Source organism: Mobula birostris, chromosome X (assembly GCF_030028105.1).
Source record: "Mobula birostris isolate sMobBir1 chromosome X, sMobBir1.hap1, whole genome shotgun sequence".
Lineage (NCBI taxonomy): Eukaryota > Metazoa > Chordata > Chondrichthyes > Myliobatiformes > Myliobatidae > Mobula > Mobula birostris.
This window is the reverse complement of record NC_092402.1, coordinates 33,174,993-33,201,236: the sequence shown is the minus strand read 5'-3', so window position 1 is coordinate 33,201,236 and position 26,244 is coordinate 33,174,993. Positions and strand designations below refer to the sequence as shown.

General features: G+C 39.6%; 1 protein-coding gene across 3 annotated transcripts in view; it reads right to left on the bottom strand.

Annotated features, from left to right (window-relative positions):
- itga3b (integrin, alpha 3b) overlaps window positions 1–18,638 on the bottom strand; it is a 147,130-nt gene extending 128,492 nt beyond the window's left edge. Inside the window, exon 1 of one of the 3 annotated variants that reach the window (XM_072248827.1) lies at window positions 18,275–18,638. In XM_072248827.1, the coding sequence (XP_072104928.1) occupies window positions 18,275–18,459 (185 nt within the window). In that variant the 5' untranslated portion in view covers window positions 18,460–18,638. The remainder of the gene's footprint in view (window positions 1–18,274) is intronic. The other 2 variants (XM_072248828.1, XM_072248826.1) reach the window with 2 other exon arrangements.
- Between the last annotated feature and the right edge of the window lie 7,606 nt (window positions 18,639–26,244).

Genomic DNA, 26,244 nt, shown 5'->3' with positions numbered 1-26,244 from the left:
ACATTTCAGATGGCCATACTGATTTATTTTTCCCTCTCAACTTTTTCTCCTGACTTCTTCCCATGACGTTTAATGTCCTTATTAATCAAGAACCATTTAACCTTCACTTTAAATATACCTAATAACCTAGCCTCCATAGCTGTCTGTGGCAATGAATTCCACAGATTCACTGCACTCTGGCTAAAGAATTTCCACTTCACGTCTGTTAAGAAGAGACATCCTTTTATTCTGAGGCTGTGCCTTCTGGTCCAAGACACTCCCACTACTGGAAACATCCTCTCCATGTCCACGCTATCCAGGCCTTTCAATATTAAGTAGGTTTCAGTGAGATCCCCATCACCTTTCTAAACTGCAGCGAGTTGAAGTCCAGTGCTATCAAACACTCCCAATGTGTTAAACCATTTCATCCCTGGGATTTTCTGGTAAATATTCTCTGGGCTCTCTCCAATGCTAGCACATCCTTTCTTATATATGGGGTCAAAATTACTCCAAATATTGTCCGATTTTTTGCTTTTATGTGTTATTCCTCTCAGTCTTTTCCGGTTGAGCTCCCAACCAAAAATAAAGAACAGTGAGAATTTATTTTTTGCACATGGCACAAGAATGTGGCAAATAGTGCAACACTTTCTGTCCACATTCAAGTTAGTGGTGTTTACAAATTAATGATCAGGCTTTAATATCACCAGCAAATATTGTAAAATTCGTTGTTTTATGACAGCAGTACAGTGCAGTACATCATAAAAAGCAATAAATTACAATACGAAATATATGTATAAAAATTGAGTTAAATAAGTAGTGCCAAAAGAAACCAAAAAGAAACCGTGAGGTAGTGTATTATATATGGGTTTAGTGTCCATTCAGAAAGTCAATGGTGGAGGAGAAGAAACTGTTCCTAAAATACTGAGTGTGTGTCTTCAAACTTCTGTAACTCCTCCTTAATGGTAGCATTGTGAAGAGGGCATGTCCTGGGTGATGGAATCCTTAAAGATGGATGCCGCCATTTTGAGGCATTGCCTTTTGAAGGTGTCCTTGATGCTGGGGAGGCGATTGTACTTGATGGAGCTAGCTCAGTTTGCAAATTACTGAAGCTTTGTCTGATCTTGTGCAGTGCACCACCTCCCACCCCTCACCCCCATACGAGACTGTGATGCAACCAGTTAGAATACTCTCCACAGTAGATCTGTGGAAATTTGTCTTTAGTGACATACCAAATCTCCTCAAACACCTAATGAAATATAGCCGCTGTTGTGCCTTCTTTATAATTGCACCAATATGTTCTAATTTCAATGTGATTGATTTGTTCATTATACCTAAAATTTGCTATAACTCATTGAGATGCAGGATTAAATCAAATATTTGGTTTGTTATATTGGAATGATAATGCTAAATATGGTATAGGCAGTTAATTACAGATGGAAATCCTAATGAATCCCAGTAGGTTTTAAATACTGAAAGAGGAAAGCTGGCAAATCTGCAGGTCCTGCTTCTCAAACAGTACATAGTGCAAAAGTGGTATGAAGTCCTTGTAAAAACAGCCAGGGTTAGCACCAAAACAAATTATTATATAAAGAAGTAGTATCTGATGACATGAAAACATGACTTTAAAAGAGTCATTGCCTTGAAGATGCAGACAACACAGCTGTTTGACAAATCAAGAGAATCGTGTTGTCTGAAGTCAGTTGGTAATATCACAGACTGGAGGATTAGGGTCAATTGTAGGTTTTAAATATTGAAAGAGAAAAGCTGGCAAATCTGCAGGTCCAATGTAGAGAAGGCCACACCAGGAGCACCGGATACAGTAGGTGACCCCAACGGATTCATATGTGAAGTGTTGCCTCACCTGGAAGGACTGTTTGGGACCCTCAATGGAGGAGAAGGAGGTGGTGAATGGGCAGGTGCAGCACTTCTGTCCCTTGCGGAGATCAGTACCAAGAGGAAGATTAATAGAGGGGGTGGGAAACGAAGGGGCCAGGGAATCATAGAGGGAGCGATCCCTGCAGAAGGCAGAGAGTGGGGTCGGGAGGGAGGTAAAGATGTGCTTAGTGGTAGGATTCTATTAAAGATGGCGGAATGATGTGTTGGATGTGGAGCCTCATAGAGTGGTATGTGAGGACAAGAGGAACTCTATCCCTGTTATGGCGGTGAGAAGATTGGGTGAACGCGGATGGTAGAGAAACGGAGATGTGGGTGAGGGCAACATCAATGGTGGAGGAAGGAAATGAGAAAAGGGAATAACATTTTTATAGGAGACAGGGTGGGAAGAGTTATAATCCAGTTAGCCATGGGCAATGTTCTATCTAAGGAGTGTGAGTGTGTGTGTGTGTGTGTGTGTGTGTGTGTGTGTGTGTGTGTGTGTGTGTGTGTGTGTGCACACACATCTTTTGCTACTAGCACACAAAGAAATTTAAACTGCGTACAAAAGGTTGCCACCCTCTACCTTGTTGGCATGTTAAGTATATTTCACAATCATACACAATCACATTTCCTTTTCCAGTTTCTGATGCGGACGGTGTTGACAACATGGAGTTCGCGATGATTTGTCTGCACATTTTAGAATTGGCTTATTTATACTGTTTTTATTGAAGAAATTATTGTTTCGCTATTTCGAATTCCAAAGAAGGAAAGGCTGTGAAGTGCAAAAGAACTGCTAGTTCATTTAAAGTGGAATGGCTTAATGAATAGTAGAAACTTGACTTCTTAAAGCATCATTTAGCAAGCAAATCACATATGGACAGTGTGTAAAAGCTCTGGCGAGAAAATCCTTCACTACCTGCTACAATCCTGCTTGGTATGTTTTGTGAGAGTGCAGATGAACGAGAGCAAAAATGATTAAACCCAGAGGACATCAAAGTTCTTATTGACAGTTATTTTATTTCTTTTAAACAATAAACAACAAACTGGACTTGGGAGTTTATTATTCTTAGAATAGCTTCAGCTTTTGGTACATTGGCCTTTATTAATCGAAGTATTGAGTATAAGAGCTGGAATGTTATGATGAGGTTGTATAAGGCATTGGTGAGGCCCAATCTGGAGTATTGTGTTCAGTTTTGGTCACCAAGTTACAGGAAGGATATAAATAAGGTTGAAAGAGTGCAGAGAAGGTTTACAAGGGATGTTGCCGGGACTTGAGAAACTCAGTTACAGAGAAAGGTTGAATAGGTTAGGACTTTATTCCCTGGAGCGTAGAAGAATGAGGGGAGATTTGATAGAGGTATATAAAATTATGATGGGTATAGATAGAGTGAATGCAAGCAGGCTTTTTCCACTGAGGCAAGGGGAGAAAAAAACCAGAGGACATGGGTTAAGGGTGAGGGGGGAAAAGTTTAAAGGGAACATTAGGAGGGGCTTCTTCACACAGCGAGTGGTGGGAGTATGGAATGAGCTGCCAGACGAGGTGGTAAATGCGGGTTCTTTTTTAACATTTAAGATTAAATTGGACAGATACATGGATGGGAGGTGTATGGAGGGATATGGTCCGTGTGCAGGTCAGTGGGACTAGGCAGAAAATGGTTCGGCACAGCCAAGAAGGGCCAAAAGGCCTGTTTCTGTGCTGTAGTTTCTATGGTTTCTATGGTTTACTTCCACCTAAAAATTCAGGCGCACGTGTTGTTGTCACTGGGCAAAACATTGCATAGTGCAAGATTTTTGCGCACACTGGTCATTACAAATCAGAGGGAATATCGGCCATAGGAACCAGTGGGTTTATAAAAGATATTGGCAGACAGTTTGTCTCCAGTGATGGAGACAGAATTATTGAGGAAAGGGGTGAAGTGTAAGAAATGGACCAAGTGAATCTATGGACAGGGTGGAAGTTGGAAGCGAAGTTGATGGGAAATAGAAATGTATAGGGACTGATCATCGATGGTGAAAATGAGGGGACGAGGGCCAGGGAATTGAAAGTTGTCGAGGAGATCAAGAGCACCCTCTCCCATCCACTTGGCTTTATCTATCACTTTTTAGCTTGTTCTCCTCCCCTCCTGCTCACCTTCTTACCCTGGCTTCCTCTTCCTTCCTTTCCAGTCCTAATGAAGGGTCTCAGCCCAAGATATTGACTGTTTATTCAGTTCCATAGAATCTGCCTGATCTACTGAGATCCGACAGCATTTTGTGTGTGTTGCTCTGGATTTCCAGCATCTGCAGGATCCTTTGTGTTTATCACAAGGTCCCCTGTAAGTATTGTATTTACTTGGCTTTTCATTGTCATTCTCCCACAGCATCTCAGATATTAATTGACCTTAAAGTAATTTTTTTTTTAAATTATAAAAACTTCTATCATCTTAGCAAGTGCCACGTTTTAGAATTTACAAGATTAGTCATGGGAATGACTAATCATCTTTTGAGGGAAGGATCGATTGTATGATTAGGAAGGGATTTTATAGGAGCATACAAGTTCCTAATGTTTCCTTTCATGAGAGAATCTAGAATTAGGATCTCTGTTTAAAAACTAGAGGTCACCCATTTGGACAAGATTTAGAAAAAAAAATCTTCTTTCAGCTGATTATGGGTTTTTTAAACTCTCTTCCTTAAAGTAGACAATTCTTTAAATGTTTTAAAGGCAGAGGGAGATAGACTCTTGATTTTAAAAGGAATAAAATGTTACTACAGGTAACAGGACTGAGGAAGTAAGAGTTTACAATCAAAAGAGCATGATCAAAAGAGCAAGCTGGGCTTGAAAGGCCAAATAAGTACTTCTTGTTCCGAAATGCTGGGATATTGACCTGGGAGTGAATGCTTATCTAGGGTTCCCTTCTTCTGCCAGTGGAATTTGAAGGATTTTATAGACCACATTGTTGGTGCCTCCTTTCAGGTGCAAGCCATTTCTCAAAAACATATAGGAGGGCTGGGTTCACCATGTTAGACCATGAGTATTGTTCTGGGTTTGAACTCTCAATCTTCAAACATTCTTTTTCTTATAGGGCCTTGGGCTGTGCTGGTAAAAGAAAATCAATAGTGAATTCAATTGCTAATGTCTGCCTTTGCTGAAGGGTGACTCCCAATATATCCTTTGTTCTTCTGATGTTAGGTATCAACTGCATTTTCTCATATTCTTCATTGAAGGTTCAGCCTCAAAATATATGCACACACACAAGATTCAGTTGGATAAGGCTCTGAGAAGGAATGATCTTAGTTCTAGAATGGAGAAAACATTGGTTAAACAGTTATGTGAAATTAGCTTCATTCCAACAAGAACTTTGGTCAGGACTGCATTGAGGTATTGAAAAAGTGTTGCGCCCCAAGATAAACTTTTGGTATGGACAACAAAAATCCACCCTGGAGTCAAATCATTCATACCCATGCCTCTCTATCTGTCTTCTGGCAGTAACTATCAAACACATTTTTATCTGTGTGCAGGTATATACGTGCAATAAAGAAAGTTCATGTGGGATTCAAAGCCACAAACACTGCCACATTGGCTCACTGCCTGCTCTAAAGTCTTCAAAACGTTTGAGGCTTTCAGAAATGTAAATGCCACACAGTAGTAACCAGAGCATACCTATGGAGTCACTCCTGATGTCAGCATCTAAACCTGTGTTTGCACCTTTTTAACTTATATGTTCCACTTAAATATTTTTAATATTTGCACTATCAGGAAAAAGGCAATAAATAATCTTAGGGATATACAAAATATAATAAAATGTCACAACAGTATATTTGAGAAATACAAAAATAATATCAACTATTATTTTTAGCCATTAGTCGATCAGTTTGAAGACAAACCATTATTTCACTTCCCTCATATTTTTTGAAAGATCTTCACAGTTATTAAGGACAGTTGCAGTGTTAGAACAAAAAATGGTTAAGAGGTCTGGAACCAGCATCTGCTTTCTAGCAAATAATTAATATCTTATTCTCAAAATTTATCAAGAATATCCCTCCAGAATACTTAAATTTCCTCGATACCATCCTTGGAATATCCAGCCTCTCACTGGTGGACATGCCTTCACTTCACCACAGATCGGAATTCTTCCCCTCATCTTTTTGCTTCTCCACCTCTCTTCTTTGCCTTTCCTTGAAATATTTAAGCCAATATCTGGTCACTCTCTGCTTATAGCCACTTATCTGGTTCAAAAGTCATTGTGTTTGATTATAATGTATGACTGAAGTATAAAGGAGCTCGTTTTCCTTTTTTAAGAACACAACATTTTTCCAAAATTTTTTTGCTGTACATGTGTGCTATCAGTTTTGATGGTATTTGTTGAGAGAATATTTATCCTTGTGGGGGTCCCAAAGCTTTGGGCACAGTTTCAGAATAACGGGTATTCAATTCAAAACAAAGATGAGGAGGAATTTGTTCTCACAGGATCATGATGTTTTTTATTGGAGCTCTCTTCCTCAACTGAATCATTGAGAAAGATCTTTGAACTTGAGCAAAGTCAAGCCTAATGGGAATCTGGCAAGAAAGTGGAATTAATTCCAAGGTCAGATCAGTTTATTCATTCCACTTCTTACGTTTTAATCCTACACCCTTAAGAATTTCAGTAGTTTGTTCTTGGCCACAAAAAAATCTTTGTTGGGATATGAAAATAGAAGTGCAGAAAAAAATTACCTCTCCAAGGCACGAAGAACTTGTTCTTAACATGCATTCTTTTCCAATCTCCAGCTGAGATCAGGATAATTTTTAAGTTCCAAAGCAAGGGAACAGAAGCCAGGGATCAAGTTTTACATGAAAACCATTGATCTGAATGCTGCCTCCTACCTACTGTTTAAACTACACCTTAGCTACAATGCAGAATATCAAATGGCATCTTGACACATGTGCTGACAAGTACAGTGAGACAGGAGTCAAGTGGGGAATGGAATCAGACAGCTTACACTAGAAACATACACCTTAAAAGTCTAGCTGCAGATACAGGAGATTTTTAACTCTGCAAAGCTGAAGTAATCACATCTAGGTGTGTTTTGTCCAAGACAACAATGACAGAAACAAAATGGGCTTGAGTAAAGTATACAAACGATGAAACAAAATGGAAAAGAAACATAATGGATAATTATGTTGGAAAATAGTTACTGAACCATTATGCAAATGATCGACAAACAAAATAATTCTGAAGTATGATTTTTCATGCAAACTAATTTTTCCAAAAGGTGCAAAATCTGTAATAACTGTGGTCTGAGAGGATTATATCACTTGAAAAAAAATCAACAGGTAATGTAATAAAATACAAACATGATTTATGGTTTCATCAAAAAAATGGAAGATACTTATTGGAACACAGCTGCTACTTTGCAAGTTTATAGCCTTGTTTGCAATACAAACATCATATTTTCTCTTTATTTCACCCCCCTTTAGGGAGGTCTATCACTGTTTTTATGGCCTTGAATTTATCATCTTTTTGAAACAACAAACTTTTAATGTAGCCAGAGCACAGCAATTGAAACATGCAAAGGTCAAAAGCAAGACATGTATTTACGTAACACATTTTACATCCTTTCAGAATGATGTAAAATCTTGAACAGCCAATAAAATAATTTTGAACTGCAATTCCTTTTGTAATGTAATAGGAATAAAATTGTTATTTTCAATAGAGTCTTCGATTTGTTGCTCACAGTAAGCCTCCATCAGACTAAACATTCACCTGTGTGTTGAAAAATATGTCATTTCATTCTTTTTACTGTCTCTCCTTCCAAATACTGTTTCTTAACTTACCATGAAAACAACTTAATGCCACAATAAATATATTGTGATGTCAAGAGGCACATGATATAATTATAAAGCTAAATACACACCACAAACAGCTAGCCCCAGCTAACAGACCCTAAAACAAACCTTTGCCAAACCTTTTCCTGTTTAACTATACAATGCAATTACACAAATTGCAAGTTAAAAATATCAGCACAACATGGAGCAATCAGATTATGATGTAAATTTCACGCAGCTAATTTAGTTCATCTGGATCCTTGAAATGTGTATCTGTTTTAAGGCTTTGTTTTAGGGGAGGATATAGAAGTGTTACTTTGCTTCTTTTAACATGTGGTCGCTGACCATAAGTAGTCAATTCCAAATTGCTGAAAGGTTTATTTTCTTTATAATTTTCTTCCTTTGTCCCTGAGTGTAGCTCCTTTGATTCTGCTGTGTACTGGGATGTCTATTCTTTGTGGATGAGTTCAGTGAATGATGTTATTCATGGCAAGAATAACACTGGAGTTTGCCTCCATAGCAGTAATACCAGTAAGCAGGACTGGAAGCCTTAGATTTGTTTTTGCCTTTCACATAAGTGAGACGATTAGATTGTTGGGACTGCCATTATTCCATTGTTGGAAATTAACCAACTCAGCCTAAATAAGGCCTACAACTTGATTAAACTGAATTTAACTAACCCCTTTAAGATTCCAGTTATTACTTTCAAGGTGCCTTGAGATGGAAGCAGCTCCTACTTTCAAGGAAAAGGCAAATAGATTTAAAAGGCAAAAGGATTGTATCTGATAGAATTCTTAAAACTGGAAAATGTAAAGTAAGTTTTGACTGAGGTTTAATGAAGTTTAATGAAACACTTTCTTCCACTTTGTCTCTCATCTATTTACCTTTTCTCTTCCTGTTTTCTTTTGTATGGAGTCATGCTGCATGGGAAATGGGCCATTTGGTGCACCATTGATAAGTGGGTCTCCATCTGTACTAATCGTATTCTCCTGCACTTGGTCCATTGTCTTCTGTGTCCAGGTGAATCAAGTGCTCATCTGGGCCCTTAAATGCTGTCAGTGACCTGCTTCCACCTCAACTTCGGCCAGTATACTCCAGCTGCTCATCATAGGCCAAAGGGTCTGTATTGTGCTGCACTGTTCAATGTTCTATGTTCAGATTTATCAGGATTAAACTCCATTTGTCATTTTCAGCCATTTAACCAACACATTGATATCACCCTGCCTGAAGTCTATTTGCCTCAAATAGACGTTAACTTCTGGTTAAAGAAGTTCCTCTTGGATTTACTCTGTTTCTGTTTGACTTTGCTGCCTTTAAAAGGTTGCAAAGTTGCTAAATATGCATTGGCTAGTCAGATCTGATCAATTTTAACTGCTGTTGGTTACCATCTAAGTAAAGGAGGAGTAGGAATGAAACATGTAGCAATAACTTTTCTGAACTATTTGTGATTTGTTGGTGTTAAGGGGATCCAAGATGACTCGACAAAGGACAATTATAATTATCAATTCATTCCATGTGTATGCATCCTCATACATCTCAGCTATATAATGGGAGGGGTTGCATTTAACTTGAAATTGCCCTAAGGGCAGAAATACCTCAAATAGTTTCACGACAAAAGATCCTAAAGCCTGAAATAGGATGCGAATACTATTATACACATGCTGCTGGAAGTATTATTTATATTGTAATATGCAATTAGTTTAATGTTGAAGAAATATATATATTGATGGAAAATCCCTGCAGTTTGAAAAGGCAGAAGATTACTTCAAGATCTCAATATGGAAGAAGGCAAGAGCTTGCTGCAAGTTTTGGTTGTATTGGCATGGACTTCGTGGTGATAATAATGGAGTTACCATTAGTACTCACCCATTTGCCCATAGAACCAACACCATCTTTGATATTTTTGCATATGCACAGTTTAATTCATAAAAGTTGCCATTGATAATTCAGTGCCTGTAGCGTTTAAAATGTTCTGCACTGCTATTAACGTCACTGAGTTGGATACTTAAGGTATCTACTGTATAAACTTGGCCTCAGTGATTACCTTGAGATCAGAGACGTAGAGAACTACAGTATGAAAACAGACTATTTAGCTACCAAGTCTGCACCAAGCATTAACAACCCATTTTCATTCAGCTTAATCCCACTTTTTTTTAAATTCTCCCCACATTTCTATTAAGTCCCTCAGATTTTATTTCTCACTTACAGCAGTTTATAGCATCCAATTAACTTTCCAACTGGCATACCTTTGGAATGCGGGAGGAAACCAGAGTACACAAATGAAATCCATGCAACTACAGGGAGAGCGTACACGCTCCACACAGATAGCAACAAGGTTGCATCAGGGTTTCTGGTGCTGTGAGGCAATATCTGCACTATCGTGCCACCCCACTCACCTGCAGTTCTCACACGAGCTCTAAGATAGCTTCGAATAATGTAAAAAAAAACTACTTAGCAAACTATTTGACCTTAAAATGATGAGTGCATGACAATATCCTCACATGAAAGTTAAAAAGAGCATTATAGTATGTTCAGAAGTTTATGATATTTTAATACTTATCTTTGTTAAGGATTCAACATAATAAATTAAATACAAATTGCTTCTTGGTCTACTGCCACTGAGAGTGCTTTATACTTTATAATTTATTGTCCCCAAACAATTGATACTAGAATGTACAATCATCATAGCGATATTTGATTCTGCGCTTCCCGCTCCCTGGATTACAAATCGATAGTAAATATTAAAAATTTAAATTATAAATCATAAATAGAAAATAGAAAAATGGAAAGTAAGGTAGTGCAAAAAAACCGAGAGGCAGGTCCGGATATTTGGAGAGTACGGCCCAGATCCAGGTCAGGATCCGTTCAGCAGTCTATCACAGTTGGAAAGAAGCTGTTCCCAAATCTGGCCGTACGAGTCTTCAAGCTCCTGAGCCTTCTCCCGGAGGGAAGATGGACGAAAATGTGTTGGCTGGCTGGGTCGTGTCCTTGATTATGCTTTAATATGCTTGAAAATATATAATCATAAATGCCTCCAACTGGTACTTCACTCAACAGGCATTAAGAAATGGGAAGTTCTCCCACAGGTATCACTAGATATTTGTGGAAAGCTCCCCCCCTCCCCCACAACACACCCTCCCAAGTTCAATGGCGAGCAATATTACGTGACCACATGATCACTGAAAGAACATTCAGAGCCATTGAGAACAAATCTTAAAACAAAAACAGGGCATTCAAAAGTTATCCCAACACTATTTTGGAACCTTCATATGACAACTCTGTCATTTTGACATAAGCTAATTTTTTCAAGGTGGCACCATCTTCTATAAGATTAACATCAATTAACATCTTGAATTTGAGTTCCTTTTAAATGTTGCAATTGTTCCCGTCTTCACTACTTCCTCTGGCAGCTCATTCTGGGTACTCATTACACTCAGTGTAAGGAATTTTAAATCTTCCTCTTTATCTTGTATCTCTGTCTTCTAGTTTTGGATTTCCCATGAGTTTATAAACTTCTGTGAGGCCACCCTTCATTCTCCTGTGCTCTTGGGAATAAAGATCCAACATGGCCAAACTTTCCCTATAACTTGGGCACTCTAGTCCAGATCTCTTCTGCATCCTCTCTAGCTCCAATAGGCTGGTCCTGGACTTATTTTCCATCTGGCATAGTTTGCATTTTGTTGTTTGATTGTTTGTGGTTTTTGTATTGCTATATTTATGCCCTATTCTCGGTTGGTGCGGCTGTAACGAAACCCAATTTCCCTCGGGATCAATAAAGTATATCTATCTATCTTTTCCAATGTCACAAACGTTGATTTATAAAAGTAGAACAGATTGCACAATCCGGTTCAGAAAAGTTAGTAATATAATGATAAAACTATATGCAGGTTTATAAATGGTTGGACCTGTAACATGCAAGTTCAAGCTTCTAACACTAATTGAGCAATTCCATGCTTTAAGTAGAATTTGACATTGTGTTGCAAATCACCACATTGCAATCTCCTTAATGAAAAAAGACAATACGTGTTACATTATATGAACTGTTTATTTGCCTAGGTGTTCAGAGGGTTTATTTTTCTGAAACAACATCAACATCCACAATTTAGTACTAGCAAGGCAGAATCAGAATTGACCTGATGATAGGAAACAGAGAGTGATGGTTGAAGGTTGGTTTCTGTGATTGGAGGCCTGTGATTAAATAGGTGCCCGGGGGTCAGTGTTAGGACCTCTGTCATTTATCATTTATGCACCTAATTTGGATATGAATGTACATGGCATGATTAGCAAATTTGCTGACGATACACAATTAGGGGGTGAAGCAGGTTACAATGAATTACTAAGAGATCCTGCTCAGTTAGAGAGATGAGCTGAGGAATGGTAAATAGTTTTCAAATTAGATAAGTGTGAGATGAGACATTTTGGACATTCAGATCAGAGTAGGACTTATAGAGTGAATGGCAGGACTGGTTTTGAAACAGGGGACCTGTGAGTACAAGTGCACAGTTTGTTGAAAGTAGTCACACAAGTAGACAGGGTAGTGAAGAAGGCATTTAGCGTGTTGGCTGTCATCAATCGGAGGACTGGGTTTAGGGGTAGTGATATTATGTTGTAATTATACAAGCCATCAGTGAAACCACTGTTGGAGAATTATGTATAGTTTTGGTCACACTTTTATAGGAAAGACTCAAGCTAGAGAGGATGCAGAAGAGATCTGGACTAGAGTGCCCAAATTATAGGGGAAGTTTGGCCATGTTGGATCTTTATTCCCAAGAGCACAGGAGAATGAAGGGTGGCCTCACAGAAGTTTATAAACTCATGGGAAGACCAAAACTAGAAGACAGAGATACAAGATAAAAAGGAAGATTTAAAATAAACCTGAGAAGTAACTTCCTTACACTGAGTGTAGTGAGTACCCAGCATGAGCTGCCGGAGGAAGTAGTGAAGACGGGAACAATTGCAACATTTAAAAGGCATATGGACAGATACCTGGAGTGGAGGAGCTTGGAGGGTTATGGGCCAAATGCAGGTAAGTGGGACTGGCAGGGAAGGTGCTGTGATTGGCATAAGCCAGCTGGGCTAAAAGACCTGTTTCTATGCTGTGTTGTTCTGACTTTATACTCCATAAAAGACAGTTTTGCAGTAATATAGCATCTTCCATGATCTTGGGCAACCTAAAAGTGACCCGTATAGCTAATGGAAGAAACATCTACAAGTTGGCCTGATTTAGTTTACATTTCTTAAAATCCTACAGTGTTCAGCTTTCCACTGACCATGAAGGCTGCTTCCACACTTTCTTCAAGCTAACTGATTTCCTTAACAATTGTTCAAGACACTCTAAGTAGTCATTTTTGACAGTACAAAAGTAACAGTCCACTTATTATTTCAATTATTAGAAATCATTAGATTCAATCCAACATAAGGTGACCAAAAGGAAATATGACAGACTCTCCCCACTTTCGGATTGATAAAGAGCTAACTCTGCCTTAAGCTAGCTAGTTACTAGAGGCTGTTCACTGACCTGCATGAAAACTGAAGGATTATGGGTCAGCTTGTGCAGTGACTGGCTCAGAATTGTCAGCTTCAAATCCCAATGAAAAAAAAGTGCAGATTTTTAAAATTCAGCAGCAGCTAAGATTAATCCTCAAACTGCTGGGTTGTGAATTAATGGTTTGAACATGTATTTATTTCATTTTATTGAGCACCTTTAATGCAGTACATCCTCCCAACCTGTATTCTGCGACTTGCTCTATTTTTATAAATGAATGTTTGTGACTTTGGAAATGACCCGAAATTCAAGATGATAAGTGATGTTAACCTTATAGATGGTTTGTCACCTTTAAAAAGGTTAGCGTACATCAAAATGGTAGGTGATAGGAATGCATACCACATTACCAGACAAAACGTAACACAAAGTTGCATAAAAATGAATTCAGATTGATCTAAGAATTCGACTACAATGTAGATTTGTAGGAAGAGGAGAAACAGAGGGATGAAGATGTGTTGGGAGAAATCCCAAAGACATGGTGGAGGGAGAAACCTTCACTTTTATTATGTAGTCATGTATGTTCTTGATAAACTGCATTCTCAAATGCTATGTACGAAGGACTGGTTTTTAAATAAGAATAAATAGCACTTCCTCAGCCACTACTGCCAAGATGGGCTGAATGACCTCCTTCTGTACCATAAAATGTATAGAGTTCTAAGAGGCTGTCAGTGAAGGAAAGAGTCAAGAGACAGCATATGGTAAGGACAAGGCCTTGGAAGGATTTGCAAATAAAGTGAAGTGCTAAAGCTGAGGAATTGTAAAACTGGGAGCCACATTCTATTTACCATCATTGTGTAGAAATGATGGCAGACTAGGATGTGGTACAAACCAGTTTGTGAAAGCTGAGGGTACAAGGTAGAAGGGCTAGCTAGGAAATCAGTAGTCAAGTTTGAAGGCAACAGAGGCATGGATGAACGTTTCAGCAATAGCTCAGCTTAGGCAGTGATGGCAACACACAGCTTTAAGAAAGAGCAAATGGCAAAAGACATTGGTGGTTATTATTTATCAGCCACCAAATAGTAGTTTATAATACTGAGCAAAGCATAAACCAGGATATTAAATGTGCATGTAACAGAAGTAATAGTCATAGATGACTTTAACATGGATAAAACAAATGACCACTGAAAAAGTGTATGGATCATAGAAGGTGTATGATATGGTTTTCTAGAGGCTGGAGAACCAACTAGAGTGAAGACTATTTTCAATCTCATATGGTGCAATGAGAGGGTGAGGGAATAATGACCACAATAGGATAAAATCTTGCATTGCGTTTGAAACTGAAACAGTTCAACGTGAAACTAGAATCTTAAATCTTAACAAAAAAAATGAAGATATGAGGGAAAAGTTGATTGCGATACTATACTGAAAGGTTTTGCTGTGGGCAGGCAATAATGAGCACTTAAAAATGCATAGGTTTCTTTAAGGCAAAAAAAAAAGAAAAGTGATTCATCTGTGGCTGACAAGGAAAAAATAAAGATAGCAGTAAATCAAAGGAGAAGGCCTATAAAATTGCCAGAAGTAACAAAAAGCCAGAGAATGGGAACATTTTAGAACTCAGTTAAGGAGGACTAGGAAGCTGATCAAAAAAGAGCCAAGATAAAAAAAATACAAGAGTGGACTGGAGAGAAACATAAAAATGGACTAATAAAGCTCTCCAAGTATCCAAGAAAAAAAGACTATTACGTGCAAATGAGTCATTTACAGTGAGGGAATTTATAATAGGGAACAAAGAAATCGTGGAAGAATTTGACTACTTTGTGTCTGTCTTAACTGAGGACACAGGTAACATGCCAGAGATATTAGGGAACCATAGACCTAGTAAGGATGAGAAACTGAAGGAAATAGTCTTTGTCAAAAATAGTTTTGTGAGCTTGAAAGATGAATAATCCCAAGGATCTGATGTTCTACATCCTAACATTCTGAAAAAGGTGGTCATAAAGGAAGTGAATGTTTTGGTTATTATCTTCCAAAATACTATAGATTAGAGGACAACAAATGTGACCACACAATCTGAGAGGGAGAAAGAAAACAGGGATGACTGACTTTATCAGGGAAAATAGTGGAATCCTAAAGAAGGAGGTAATAGCCAAAAACCTAGAAAAGAGTAAGTAACAGAGTCAACGTGCAATTGTGAAAGAAAAATCATGTTTAACTAAACATCTGCAGTTCCTTAAGGATGCGACTGGTAGAATAGATAATTGGAACCAGTGGATGTGGTACATTTGGATCTTCAAAGACTTTTGATAAGGGGCCAAAAAAAGATTGGTCAACCAGTACACACAGTATTGGGAGGCAAAAATACTAACATGGATTATTGGACAGAAAGCAAAGAATGAGAGTTAATGGGTCTTCAGGTTGGCAAGTTGTGACTAGTGGGTTACCACAGAATTGGTGCTTGGGCTTCAGCTATTCTGAAATCTATGCAAAAGAATGTCCACACATACTATATCTCCTAAGAAATTAAATATAAATGATGTTGAAAAGGCTGTAAGTTATTTAAAACACTATTCAGATCCTATTATTGATAAGAATGCATACAAATATATCAGATCATGATGCCTTTGACATTCAAATGATTTGCTGCTATTCTATTTTTCAATTCACTCAGAAAGAATGGTCAGTTCCTTGAAGTGGCAGGTTGCCAGCAATGAATAACGAATCACTACCTGTAGCAGAGAAGCAAATAAGGGTTGGACATTACTTTCATTTATCACATAATATTTCTCCACAACTCAGGTCGATGATGAATACATAACTAAATAGCTGACGTAAGACAGGTGGTTGCAGCAGAAATAATCAAGTAATATGGTGAAATCATAGCAGTGTGAAAAGCCACAGATCAACTAAATTATTTTCTGTGGTACATTTTCACTTTGCATGTTGTGGAGTTTCCAAAACAAAAATAAATTTATTTTAGCTTTCTCTTTTGCTCAGCAAAATCTTATCTGAGCTGGGCAGGCAAGATCAGGGGTGAATTTCTGGTGTGTAATTCAAAGAGGTATGGGAAGAGTGTAGAAACTCGGTTGTGTGGGCACTTTCTATCAACACCTTAAGCACTGGGGTATACATGTGGGCTAGAGTTAGACTGCTTTTGGAAGAATGGATTAACTGGTCCTAAACACAACAGAGGTAATGTATGTAAACCAACTACACAGGGGATTTCCAACATACACCCAGAGGTGTTCACATCCTTGAGGTCCTTCATCTTTTAGGCACTGATGTCCATTTGTGAAGATTGGCTGAGAGGAGGATCAGGATTGCTTTGATGATCACAAGGTTGAATACCTCAACTACCACAGGATCCCAATGTTCCCTGACACTGGTAGTACTCCTGTGTTCAAATAGCCCACCATTAACTTTTTTGTCCAAATTCAATAATCTACTACAGCCTCTAAGGTGGAGCTACCGGTTACCCTCCATCAGCAGCTGCTCAGCGAACTACTCCACAAAGGGAAGGAGAAGGAATAAGAAAGGAAGTGTGTCCCAACAAAGAAGGATGCAACCTTTTCGCCTTGATACATTAGTGGCACGTTAAGAATGAAATTTGTTATCTGGCGTGAGTTGAGTGAATAGTTCATCGAGCAAATTAGATCTTATATTTCTTCAGATCTTTAAATTGATGCCAGGAAAAGAAGCATGGGGTAATATTCTGATGTGCCACTTGCAATGCAGAAGAAATCGTTGTCTGTTTCAACGCTAATCGCATCTGACAATGCAGATTCAGATTAATAAAATTCAGAAATAATGGGAACTACCCCTCCAAGTCTCCCCATCTGAATATTAAGTAAATCTGCGCAACTCGAGTTAAACACGGCCAATCCAGAGTATGACATGTAGCGCCTAAGTCAAATATGCAACATCACCCATCCCCCTCAGCAAAAAAAAATTCTACAAAGGAATTCCTTGCTGATAAGGTCTTTATCTTATTATGGCAGGACGCAGCTTAAGCAAAATGGAGCTGTTGCGTGAAGTTCAATCACAATGGGTTCGGCGCTCGAGTGCGCACAACCACGGAGGAAATTTGACCTTGAGTTACAGGTGTCCAATGGATCTCCGTGACCAGCGCTCACCTGCAACCCCCCCCCCCCCCAAGTACTCCGGGCGAACGTTAAATTGAGCTCCTCAGGGCGGTAGACAAAATTCCTTCTACTTTCTCTGAGAGTTGGCGCAGTCTCGTTAACCGTTTCGGGGCTGCACCAGCATGCAACACATTTCACCCTCTTACAAAAGAAACTGGAATCAGCCGCAGAGTGGTTGTGAGCTCTGCGGTAAAATGATGTACATTGTTCAGAAACCTCAATACTAACAGAAGCAATCCCATGTTTTTCCAAATTCTGATTGGGAAATCCCATGTCTTAAATGTTCTTTCGTTCCTATTACGTCTCTGTAAACTGCTATTCAAGTGAAAGCAACATTCATAAGATGTGTTTTCCCACGAAACACCAACTGCCCTGAAATGTTTCTGCGTGATCCGGGTCGTCCCGAGAGGACTCCGTACGATGTGTAACAATTGAAAGGAACTCCGGGGGTGGGGGGGGGGAGGATAAATAAAAGTTTTACAAAGAACTGTCGATGTATAATTCAGATCTAACCATTCTGTCAAAACTAAAACTAAAACTGGCGGCGCCTGTGTGGGGCTGAAGGGTTTTGTTTTAAACACGTAGAAGCAACCTTGAAGGAATTCGCAACAGACCCACCACCCATCTGCTGCTGCCGCTGAATCAAGTTTACGTCTCCAGCTCCGATCACGAGCAACAAATGGTTTATTTGAGTAAAACAATGCATGCACATTTCATTGCATAAAACTCATCCCCACTCATTTATAACGCGAGCCAGGACTGCTCTGCTCCAGCGGATTTGGACATGTTACTCGCCTTTATGTTATAATGAAAGTTAATAAAAGCCGAGGTGATTCGGCCCGCAGGCAATAAAATTCTTCTTTTAAAGCTGAACGACCAGATGACTAGTTACGCCGGTCGTTCTCGTTTTCACATTTCACCTGTTGTATTAAAACAAAACTACCCTGTCCCGTAAAAGACACGAGCAAACCTTAGCTCCACTCTCACTTATGATCTCCACAATGCACTTACAGGTAGCGATCCTGATTTTTCAGCTGTCGATGCAAAGCAACCGAATATCCGAAGTAGCTGTCGGCTGGACCCTTCTTAATGATCGGGTTCGTCACATCGATGTTAAAAGCAGAGGAGATCGACACGGCAGCTGACAAGAGAAAGTAAACGCCAGGCTGAAACGGACGGGGAGCACAAGGCGCCATGTCTATTTCAAAGGTAGTGTTAGTTGCTCAGTGATTCTGAGTTCGCCGTCTCTCCCTCCAGCTCCTCCACACCCAGTACACGCCTGTCCTTCAAACCTGCGCACGGAGCACACTGCTCTTCCGGACACAATTACATACTCTCCGCACTTCGCAGGTCTCAAGCCGCCCAGACGGATCACCGCTGTTCACATTTAACTCATTACCTCACGAAATCAAGAAAATTGTCAAAGATCGCGCCGGCTGTCAGGGTGCTCGGGAAGCCATGATTTACAGTAAATGTTTGTACTTGTGCAGCCTATCCGATCGTGGACTGAACGATAATTTGATGCGATAGTTAAAACGTCTGAAAATCTAACCTCAGTTAAAAATTGGTCTTCTACAAAAATGGTTTCAATGACATGATTATGGACCCATTGATATCTGTAAACTGGAACTATAGAAACTGAAGAATACAGTTAAATGTAGAAGTGAACATAACGTACAAAATCAACAATTTTTTTAAAAAATGTTTTTTTTGGCTATTTAATTATAACACAGCTGAGTAAAAGGCAGATGCAATGTTTTCACGATGTATTGCAGAAGATGAGCGAACAATGTTTTTCAGCTTCTTCGAGGCATTAGTAAAGATAATAGCAGAGCAAGGCAACAGTGAAAGGGGAGGGTGAGGTGGTGGTGAACAGGATCTGATTCTCCCCTGTTACCAATAAACTCAATGAGTCATAGAGTCACACAGCACGAAAACGGGCCCTTCGACTCAACCAATCCATGCCAGCCAAGATGCCTGTTTAATCTAGTGTCATTCGCCTGCGTTTAACCCACATCCCTCTAAACTTTTCCTATCTATTTACCTGTCCATAGTTCTTTTAAATGTCGTTAAGGTGTCTGCCTCAACCATTGGCAACTCATTCCATATATAGACTATCTTCTATGTAAAAATGGTACTCTTCAAGTTCGTATTAAATACCTCCACTGTAACCTGACTTATGTCCTCTAATTCTGATTCCTGTATTCTGAGGGGAAAATGCTTCTGCATCACCCCTATCTACGAGGGGTGATTGATAAGTTCGTGGCCTAAGGTAGATGGTGTCAATTTTAGAAAACCTAGCGCATTTATTTTTCAACATAGGCCCCTCCTACATGTACACACTTAGTCCAGTGGTCGTGGAGCATACGGATCCCTTCTTTGTAGAAGTGGGCCACAGCAGGGGTAATTAATATGTTCGTGGCCCAAGGTAGAAGGAGATGAGTTATTAACTTCAAACTTTCTGCATACTCACTCAAAGAGTTGTACTGCACGTGCGTCTTGGACCTCTAGGGGGTCCACAGCAGGGGTGATTGATACGTTCGTGGCCTAAGGTAGAAGGAGATGTGTTATACAGCTCTCGTTACATGCACGTGCAGTTCAACTCTTTGAGTGATTATGCAGAAAGTTTGAAGTTAATAACTCATCTCCTTCTACCTTAGGCCATGAACTTATCAATCACCCCGTGTGTGGACCACTTCTGGAGGTCCAAGACAAAGAAAGGATCTGTATACTCCACAACCGCTGGACTAAGTGTAGGAAAAATAAATGTGCTAGGTTTTCTAAAATTGACTCCTTCTACATTAGGCCACAAACTTATCAATTACCCCTCGTAGGTCCCCTCATGCTTTTTATACACCCCTGTAAGATCACCCCTCATTCTCCTATGCTCCAAGAATAAAGTACTAGCTGCTCAACCTCTCTCAGTAACTCTATCACTTGAGTCTTGGCAATATCCTCATAAAAGTTTTCTGCACTCTTTCTATATTAATGGCATCATTCCTATAATGGGGGGGGGGGTAATCAAAACTGATATTCCAGTTGTGGCCATATGAACGTCTTGTCAATATTACATCCCAACTTATATACTCAGTGTCCTGACTGATGAAGGCCAGCTCATATCTTAAGCATGTCATTTAGAAATGTTGTTAATTAAAATCACTAATGACAGTCAATGAGAATGTGACAAAGATGACCTACTACTCCTGTTGTTTCTGGACTCTCTGTAATCTTTCTCTCATTAACCTTGCCATCCATCTCCTCCATTTCTCCATCTTCACTCAGATTGATGGCCTTGGTCAAATACTCACCAACGATGACTTCTCTTCCCCACAGTACAACAATCCAGGCTCAAAACTGACCTCCGGAGCTGACTGTATGGAAGTCATACATGGCACCCCCACCCCAGGTGCAGACTTTTGAAAACTGGGAAGTCGCACCTCAACTCAACTCCCACCTCCAGCTGATCTTCACATCTTCATTAAATGAAATTGTTGAAAATAAAATTTATGAGGAAAGGTTGAGGGAGCTAGCGCTTTTCTCTTTGAAGTGAAGGAAGTTGAGAGGTGACTTGATAGAGGTGTGCAAGACGATAAGAGGCATAAATCGAATGGACAGCTAGAGACTTTTCCCAGGAGAAAAATAGCTAATACAAGGGGTCATAAATCTAAGGTGTTTGGAGGAAAGTCAGACCTTTTTTTTACGTGCAGAGAGTGATAGGCATGTAGAATGCACTGCTAAGGATGGTGGTAGAGGTAGATACATTAGAGATATTTAAGAAACTCTTAGATAGGCACATGCATGAAAGAAAAATGAAGATCCATGTGGGAGTGAAGGATTAGATAGATGTTGGAGAAGGTTAAAGGGTCAGCAAAGGGCCTGGACTGTTCTGTACTGCTCTATGCTCTGTGTATGAAGGAAAACAGAAATAAAGTTGAAACATCTCAGTTGTTATCAAAACATTAAAATATTCAACTAATCATAATGATATTAATAATAAGAAAAACAAAACAAAGAAATATTTGCAATGAAGTATCTATAGCACTTTCGAATAGACTGCCCTCCTGCTCCAGTGGATTGTGTTTTCCTTTAGAAACAAACCTGTAAGGCCCTCCTGTCTTTTAACAGTTTATCATGGAAGGTTGCACAGTCAAGGTCAAAATTTACCTGTACAAACAAGATAGTCTTCACTATCAAAACACTGAGTTGTGTATTTAAGGACTTGTTCAACAGGGACTGAGTTGCCAGCTGAATACAATATACACTCCCCTGTCCTTGCCAGATCTGAGTATTCCATTGTGTCTCTGTTCATCTCTAAAAATATTGTGCCACTCTTTCAAAAACAGCATTTTCGGTATGACCCAATCAGACATCAGTCATTGCTTTTCCATCTGTTCATTCTTCAAAAAGAAAATTTCATCCTTAAGTCATTCATTTTCATTTCTTGTTGGCAAGTGATAAGGCTACTTTATATATTTTTCCACATGATCATCTTCCTCAAAAAGACCCATTCAAGCTGGTAATTCACCTGTTGATCCAGGTGATCCAGGTAATTCGCCTGTTGAGAAAAAATATCTGAAATCTCCTTATACAATTTCCTTTCACTAATTTCTCCATTCTCAGTATAACACTGCAAGACTATCTGACCAGCACATACAAAATGCTGGAGCAACAGCACGTTGTGTGTGTTGCTTGGATTTCCAGCATCTGCAGATTTTCTCTTGTTTGTGAATGGAAGACTACCTGATGGTATACTATAGATCAATGTCTGGCATGATAAGTCATTTTAAGTTTCCTTAATAGCAATAGACTTGCATTGCAACTTCACCAAATAATGACTCATCTCACTCAATTGTCCTTGCCAGATCTCAGTTGTGACACTCTTTTGAATAGGCAAAGGGGTATGATTTAGTGGCTATTACAGAGATGTGGTTGCAGGGTGGAGAGGATTGGGAATTAAATATCCAAGGATATCAGGTAATACAGAATGATGGGCAGGAAGGTAAGGGAAGTGGGGTGGTGCTCTTAATTAAAGATGAGATCAGGGAGATAGTGAGAGACGATATAAGATCTAAGGAGCAGAATGTTGAATGCATCTGCGTAGAGATTAGGAATAGTAAAGGGGGAAAAAAAACACTGGTGGGAGTTGTCTATCGGCCACCGAATAATAATATTACAGTGGCACAGGCAATAAGCGAGAAATATCTGAGGCATGTAAGAATGGAACAGCAATTATCATGGGGAACTTTGACTTGCACATAGAATGGGTGAATCAAGTTGGTTGAGGCAGTCTTGAGGAGGACTTCATAGAATGCATTCATGAAGGCTTTCTGGAATAGCACGTTACTGAACTTACAAGGGAACATGTTATCTTAGATCTGGTTCTGTACAATGAGAAAGGTAAAATTGTTGATTGTGTAGTTAGGGATTCACTTGGAAAGAGTGATCACAGTATGATTGAGTTTCTCATAAAAATGGAGGGTGCAAACCATTGTATTATGCCTAAACAATGGAGACTACAATGGGATGAGGGAGGATTTGGCCAGTGTAGAATGGGAACACAGGCTAAATGGTGGGATGGTTGAGGAACAGTGGAAGACTTTCAAAGAGATTTTTCACATTGCTCAACAAAAGCATATTCCAGTTAAAAACAAGGACAGTGGGGGTGGGGAGAGCCAATCTTGGATAACTAAGGAAATAAAAGAAGGCATCAAACTAAAAGCTCATGCTTTCAAAGTCACCAAGAGTAGTGGGAAACTGGACGAATGGGAAAACTTTAAAAAGCAACAAAGAACCACTAAGCGAGCAATAAAGAAAGGGAAGACCGATTATGAAAATAAATGATCTGGAAGAGGGGAATGAGTGTAGTGTATCTAAGTTTGCTGATGATACTAAATTGAGTGGAAAAGCAATTTGTGCAGAAGATACGGAGAGTCTGCAGAGAGATATAGATAGGTTAAGTGAGTGGGCAAGGAACTGGCAGATGGAATATATGTTGGTAAATGCGAGGTCACCCACTTTGGAAGGAAAAATAGAAGAGCAGATTATTGTTTAAATGGTAAAAAATGCAGCATGCTGCTGTGCGGAAGAACTTGGGAGTGCTTGTGCATGAAACACAAAAGGTTGATTTGTAGTTGCAGCAGGCTATCAAGAAGGGAAATAGAAGGTTGGCCTTCATTGCTAGAGGGATTGAATTTAAGAGCAGGAAGGTTATGCTGCAGCTGTATAGGGTACTGGTGAGGCCACATCTGGAGTACTGCATGCAGTTCTGTTCTTTTTACTTGAGGAGTGATATACTGGCTTTGGAGGTGGTGCAGAGGAGGTTCACCAGGTTGATTCCAGAGATGAGGGGGTTAGACTATGAGGAGAGATTGAGTTGCCTGGGACTGTACTCACTGGAATTCAGAAGAATAAGAGGAGATGATATAGAAACATATAAAATTATGAAAGGGATAGATAAGATAGAAGCAGGAAGGTTGTTTCCACTGGTAGATGAGACTAGAACTAAGGGACGTAGCCCCTAGATTCAGAGGAACAGATTTAGGACAGAGGTGAGGAGGAAATTAAGGATTATGGGGAAAAGGCAGGTAAGTGGAGATGAGTCCATGGCCAGATCAGCCATGACCTTATTGAATGGCGGAACAGGCTCGATGGGCCAGATGGCCTACTCCTGTTTCTATTTCTTATGTTCTTATGTAATTGCTTCTTTAGTCTTTTTTGCTTACCAGCATTATCAAGCTACAATTTAGTGCAAGGATCTTTTATCATCTTCTATAACCATCTCTGAGCTTGCATTGGAAACTGTGTTTTCAGTCCCTCAAGAGTCAATAAAAATCAGTTTAGAAATCAGGAAGTGGATCTGAGGTAGGCTATGTCTGATTTCTGTTATGGTGGGATAGCCATTGCATAGAGGCCATCACATGGACTTGAGAGATCGAGGTTCTAATCAGTGGTAATGATTGGAAACCAGGTTATGTTTTATGGGTATATCTATTCATGCATCTCTATTTCTATCATTTCATTAACACATTCACGCAAACACTCAGGGACTGGTGCCCTTGCCCATTGCCTCCCTCCTCACATGCCCCTTGCCCTTCCCTTGATGACTTACAGCCTCTTGCCTCCCTGTCCTTTAATCCCCTTACTTTGAGATTGCCCCCCAACAGAATTCCTACAAACCACTTCCTTCAACGTTACAGTCCTCCCTCTCTGCGAGGATTATAACAAAGATAGGTGGAGGGACAAGTAGTGCTAAGGAAGTAAGGAGTCTGCAGAAGGACTTGGACAGATTAGGCGAATGGGCAAAGTGGCAGATGGAATACAGTGGAGGGAAGTGTATGGTCATGCACTTTAGTAGAAAGAATAAAGGCATCGACTGTTTTCTAAATGGAGAGTGAATTCAGAAATCAGAGATGTGAAGGGACATAGGGATCCGAGTGCAGAATTCCCTAAATGTTAACTTGTAGGTTGAGTTGGTAGGAAGGAGAGTAAATTCAATGTTAGCGTTCATTTTGAGATGACTGGAACATAAAAAAAAACAAGGATGTAATGCAGAGGCTTTATAAGGCATTGATCAGACCACATTTGTTGTGTTGTGAGCGGTTTTGGGCCCCTGATCTAAGAAAGGATGTGCTGGCATTGGAGAGGATCCAGAGGAAGTTTGTGAGAATAGTCTCAGGAATGAAAAGTTAACATATGAGGAGTGCTTGATGGCTCCTGGACTGTTCTCTTTGGAGTTTAGAATAATGAAGAGGGATCTCATTGAAACTACTATATATTGAAATGCCTAAGTAGAATGGACATGGAGAGAATGCTTTCAATAGTGGGAGAGTCTAGGACCAGAGGGCACAGCCTCAGAATAGAAAGAAGTCCTTCCGAGCAGAGATGAGGAGGAATTTCTTAAGTCATAGTGTGGTGGATCTGTGGAATTCATTGCCACAGATGGCTGTGGAGGTCAAGTCATTGGGGATATTTAAAATGGAGATTGATTAGTCAGGGTATCAAAGATCATGGGGAGAGGGCAGGAGAATGGGGTTGAGAGGGATAATAAATTGACCATGATTGAATGGCAGAGCAGACTCAATTGGCTGAATGGCCTAATTCAGGTTCTATGCCTTATGGTCTTATTGTCTTAAGGCATATCAGTCCATGTTCAAGACAATGTTGCAGCCCCCAGCACCATTCATGACCATGCTTCCGTTCTGACTCCACCTGCTCCTAGCTACATTCCACCCTTCAGCTCCCATTCCTGGTCCTGCTGCTTCAGTATACCTGATCCTACTCCCGGCTCCCATCTTCATTCAGTCTGTAGCTTTGGCCCCATTCCCAGCATTGCTCTGTTGGCACATGGTTTTATTTTACAACTCATACTTGCTAACTTGCAGCATAAGTTTTGTTTTAGGTACATTGTCATTTGGGAAAATCGAATAAACTTTTATTGTGAAAAGCCACAGGGATTGGGAGTGTGAAAATAGACTTTTTCTGCTTCTTAAGGTCAGATGGCCATGTTCTGACTTATATACAGCCCTGTCCTTCCTTCCAACAGCCCTCAACTACACTTGCTCCAATACTTCAAGAAGATTGCTCACCATTATTTTCTTAAGGGCAATTACTGATAGAAAATAAATTTTGGTCAAATCAGTGCCAATTATGTAAATAAGTTTAAAGACTTCAAAAGTATTTAATTGGCTTCATTTGGAACTCCTGTCATGAAAAGTGCCATCAGAGTGCAAATCTTTTTCTCTCTCTTCAAGCTAGAGTTTAAATGCTGCTGTCTTCCAATGGCACTGTCTTCTCAATGTGACAGAGACCAGAAAAGTTATGGTCACATCTCCAATCCAATCCAATATCCATAATTGTTATTACTGCAGCTCTGCAATGCTGTGAAGCAATCAGAAATGCAGTTTTTTTCTTTTATTGTGTGCTGTTCTCAGAGCTTAATAATGTTGGAAATGACACCAGTCTGATGTGCTACCGTAACACAA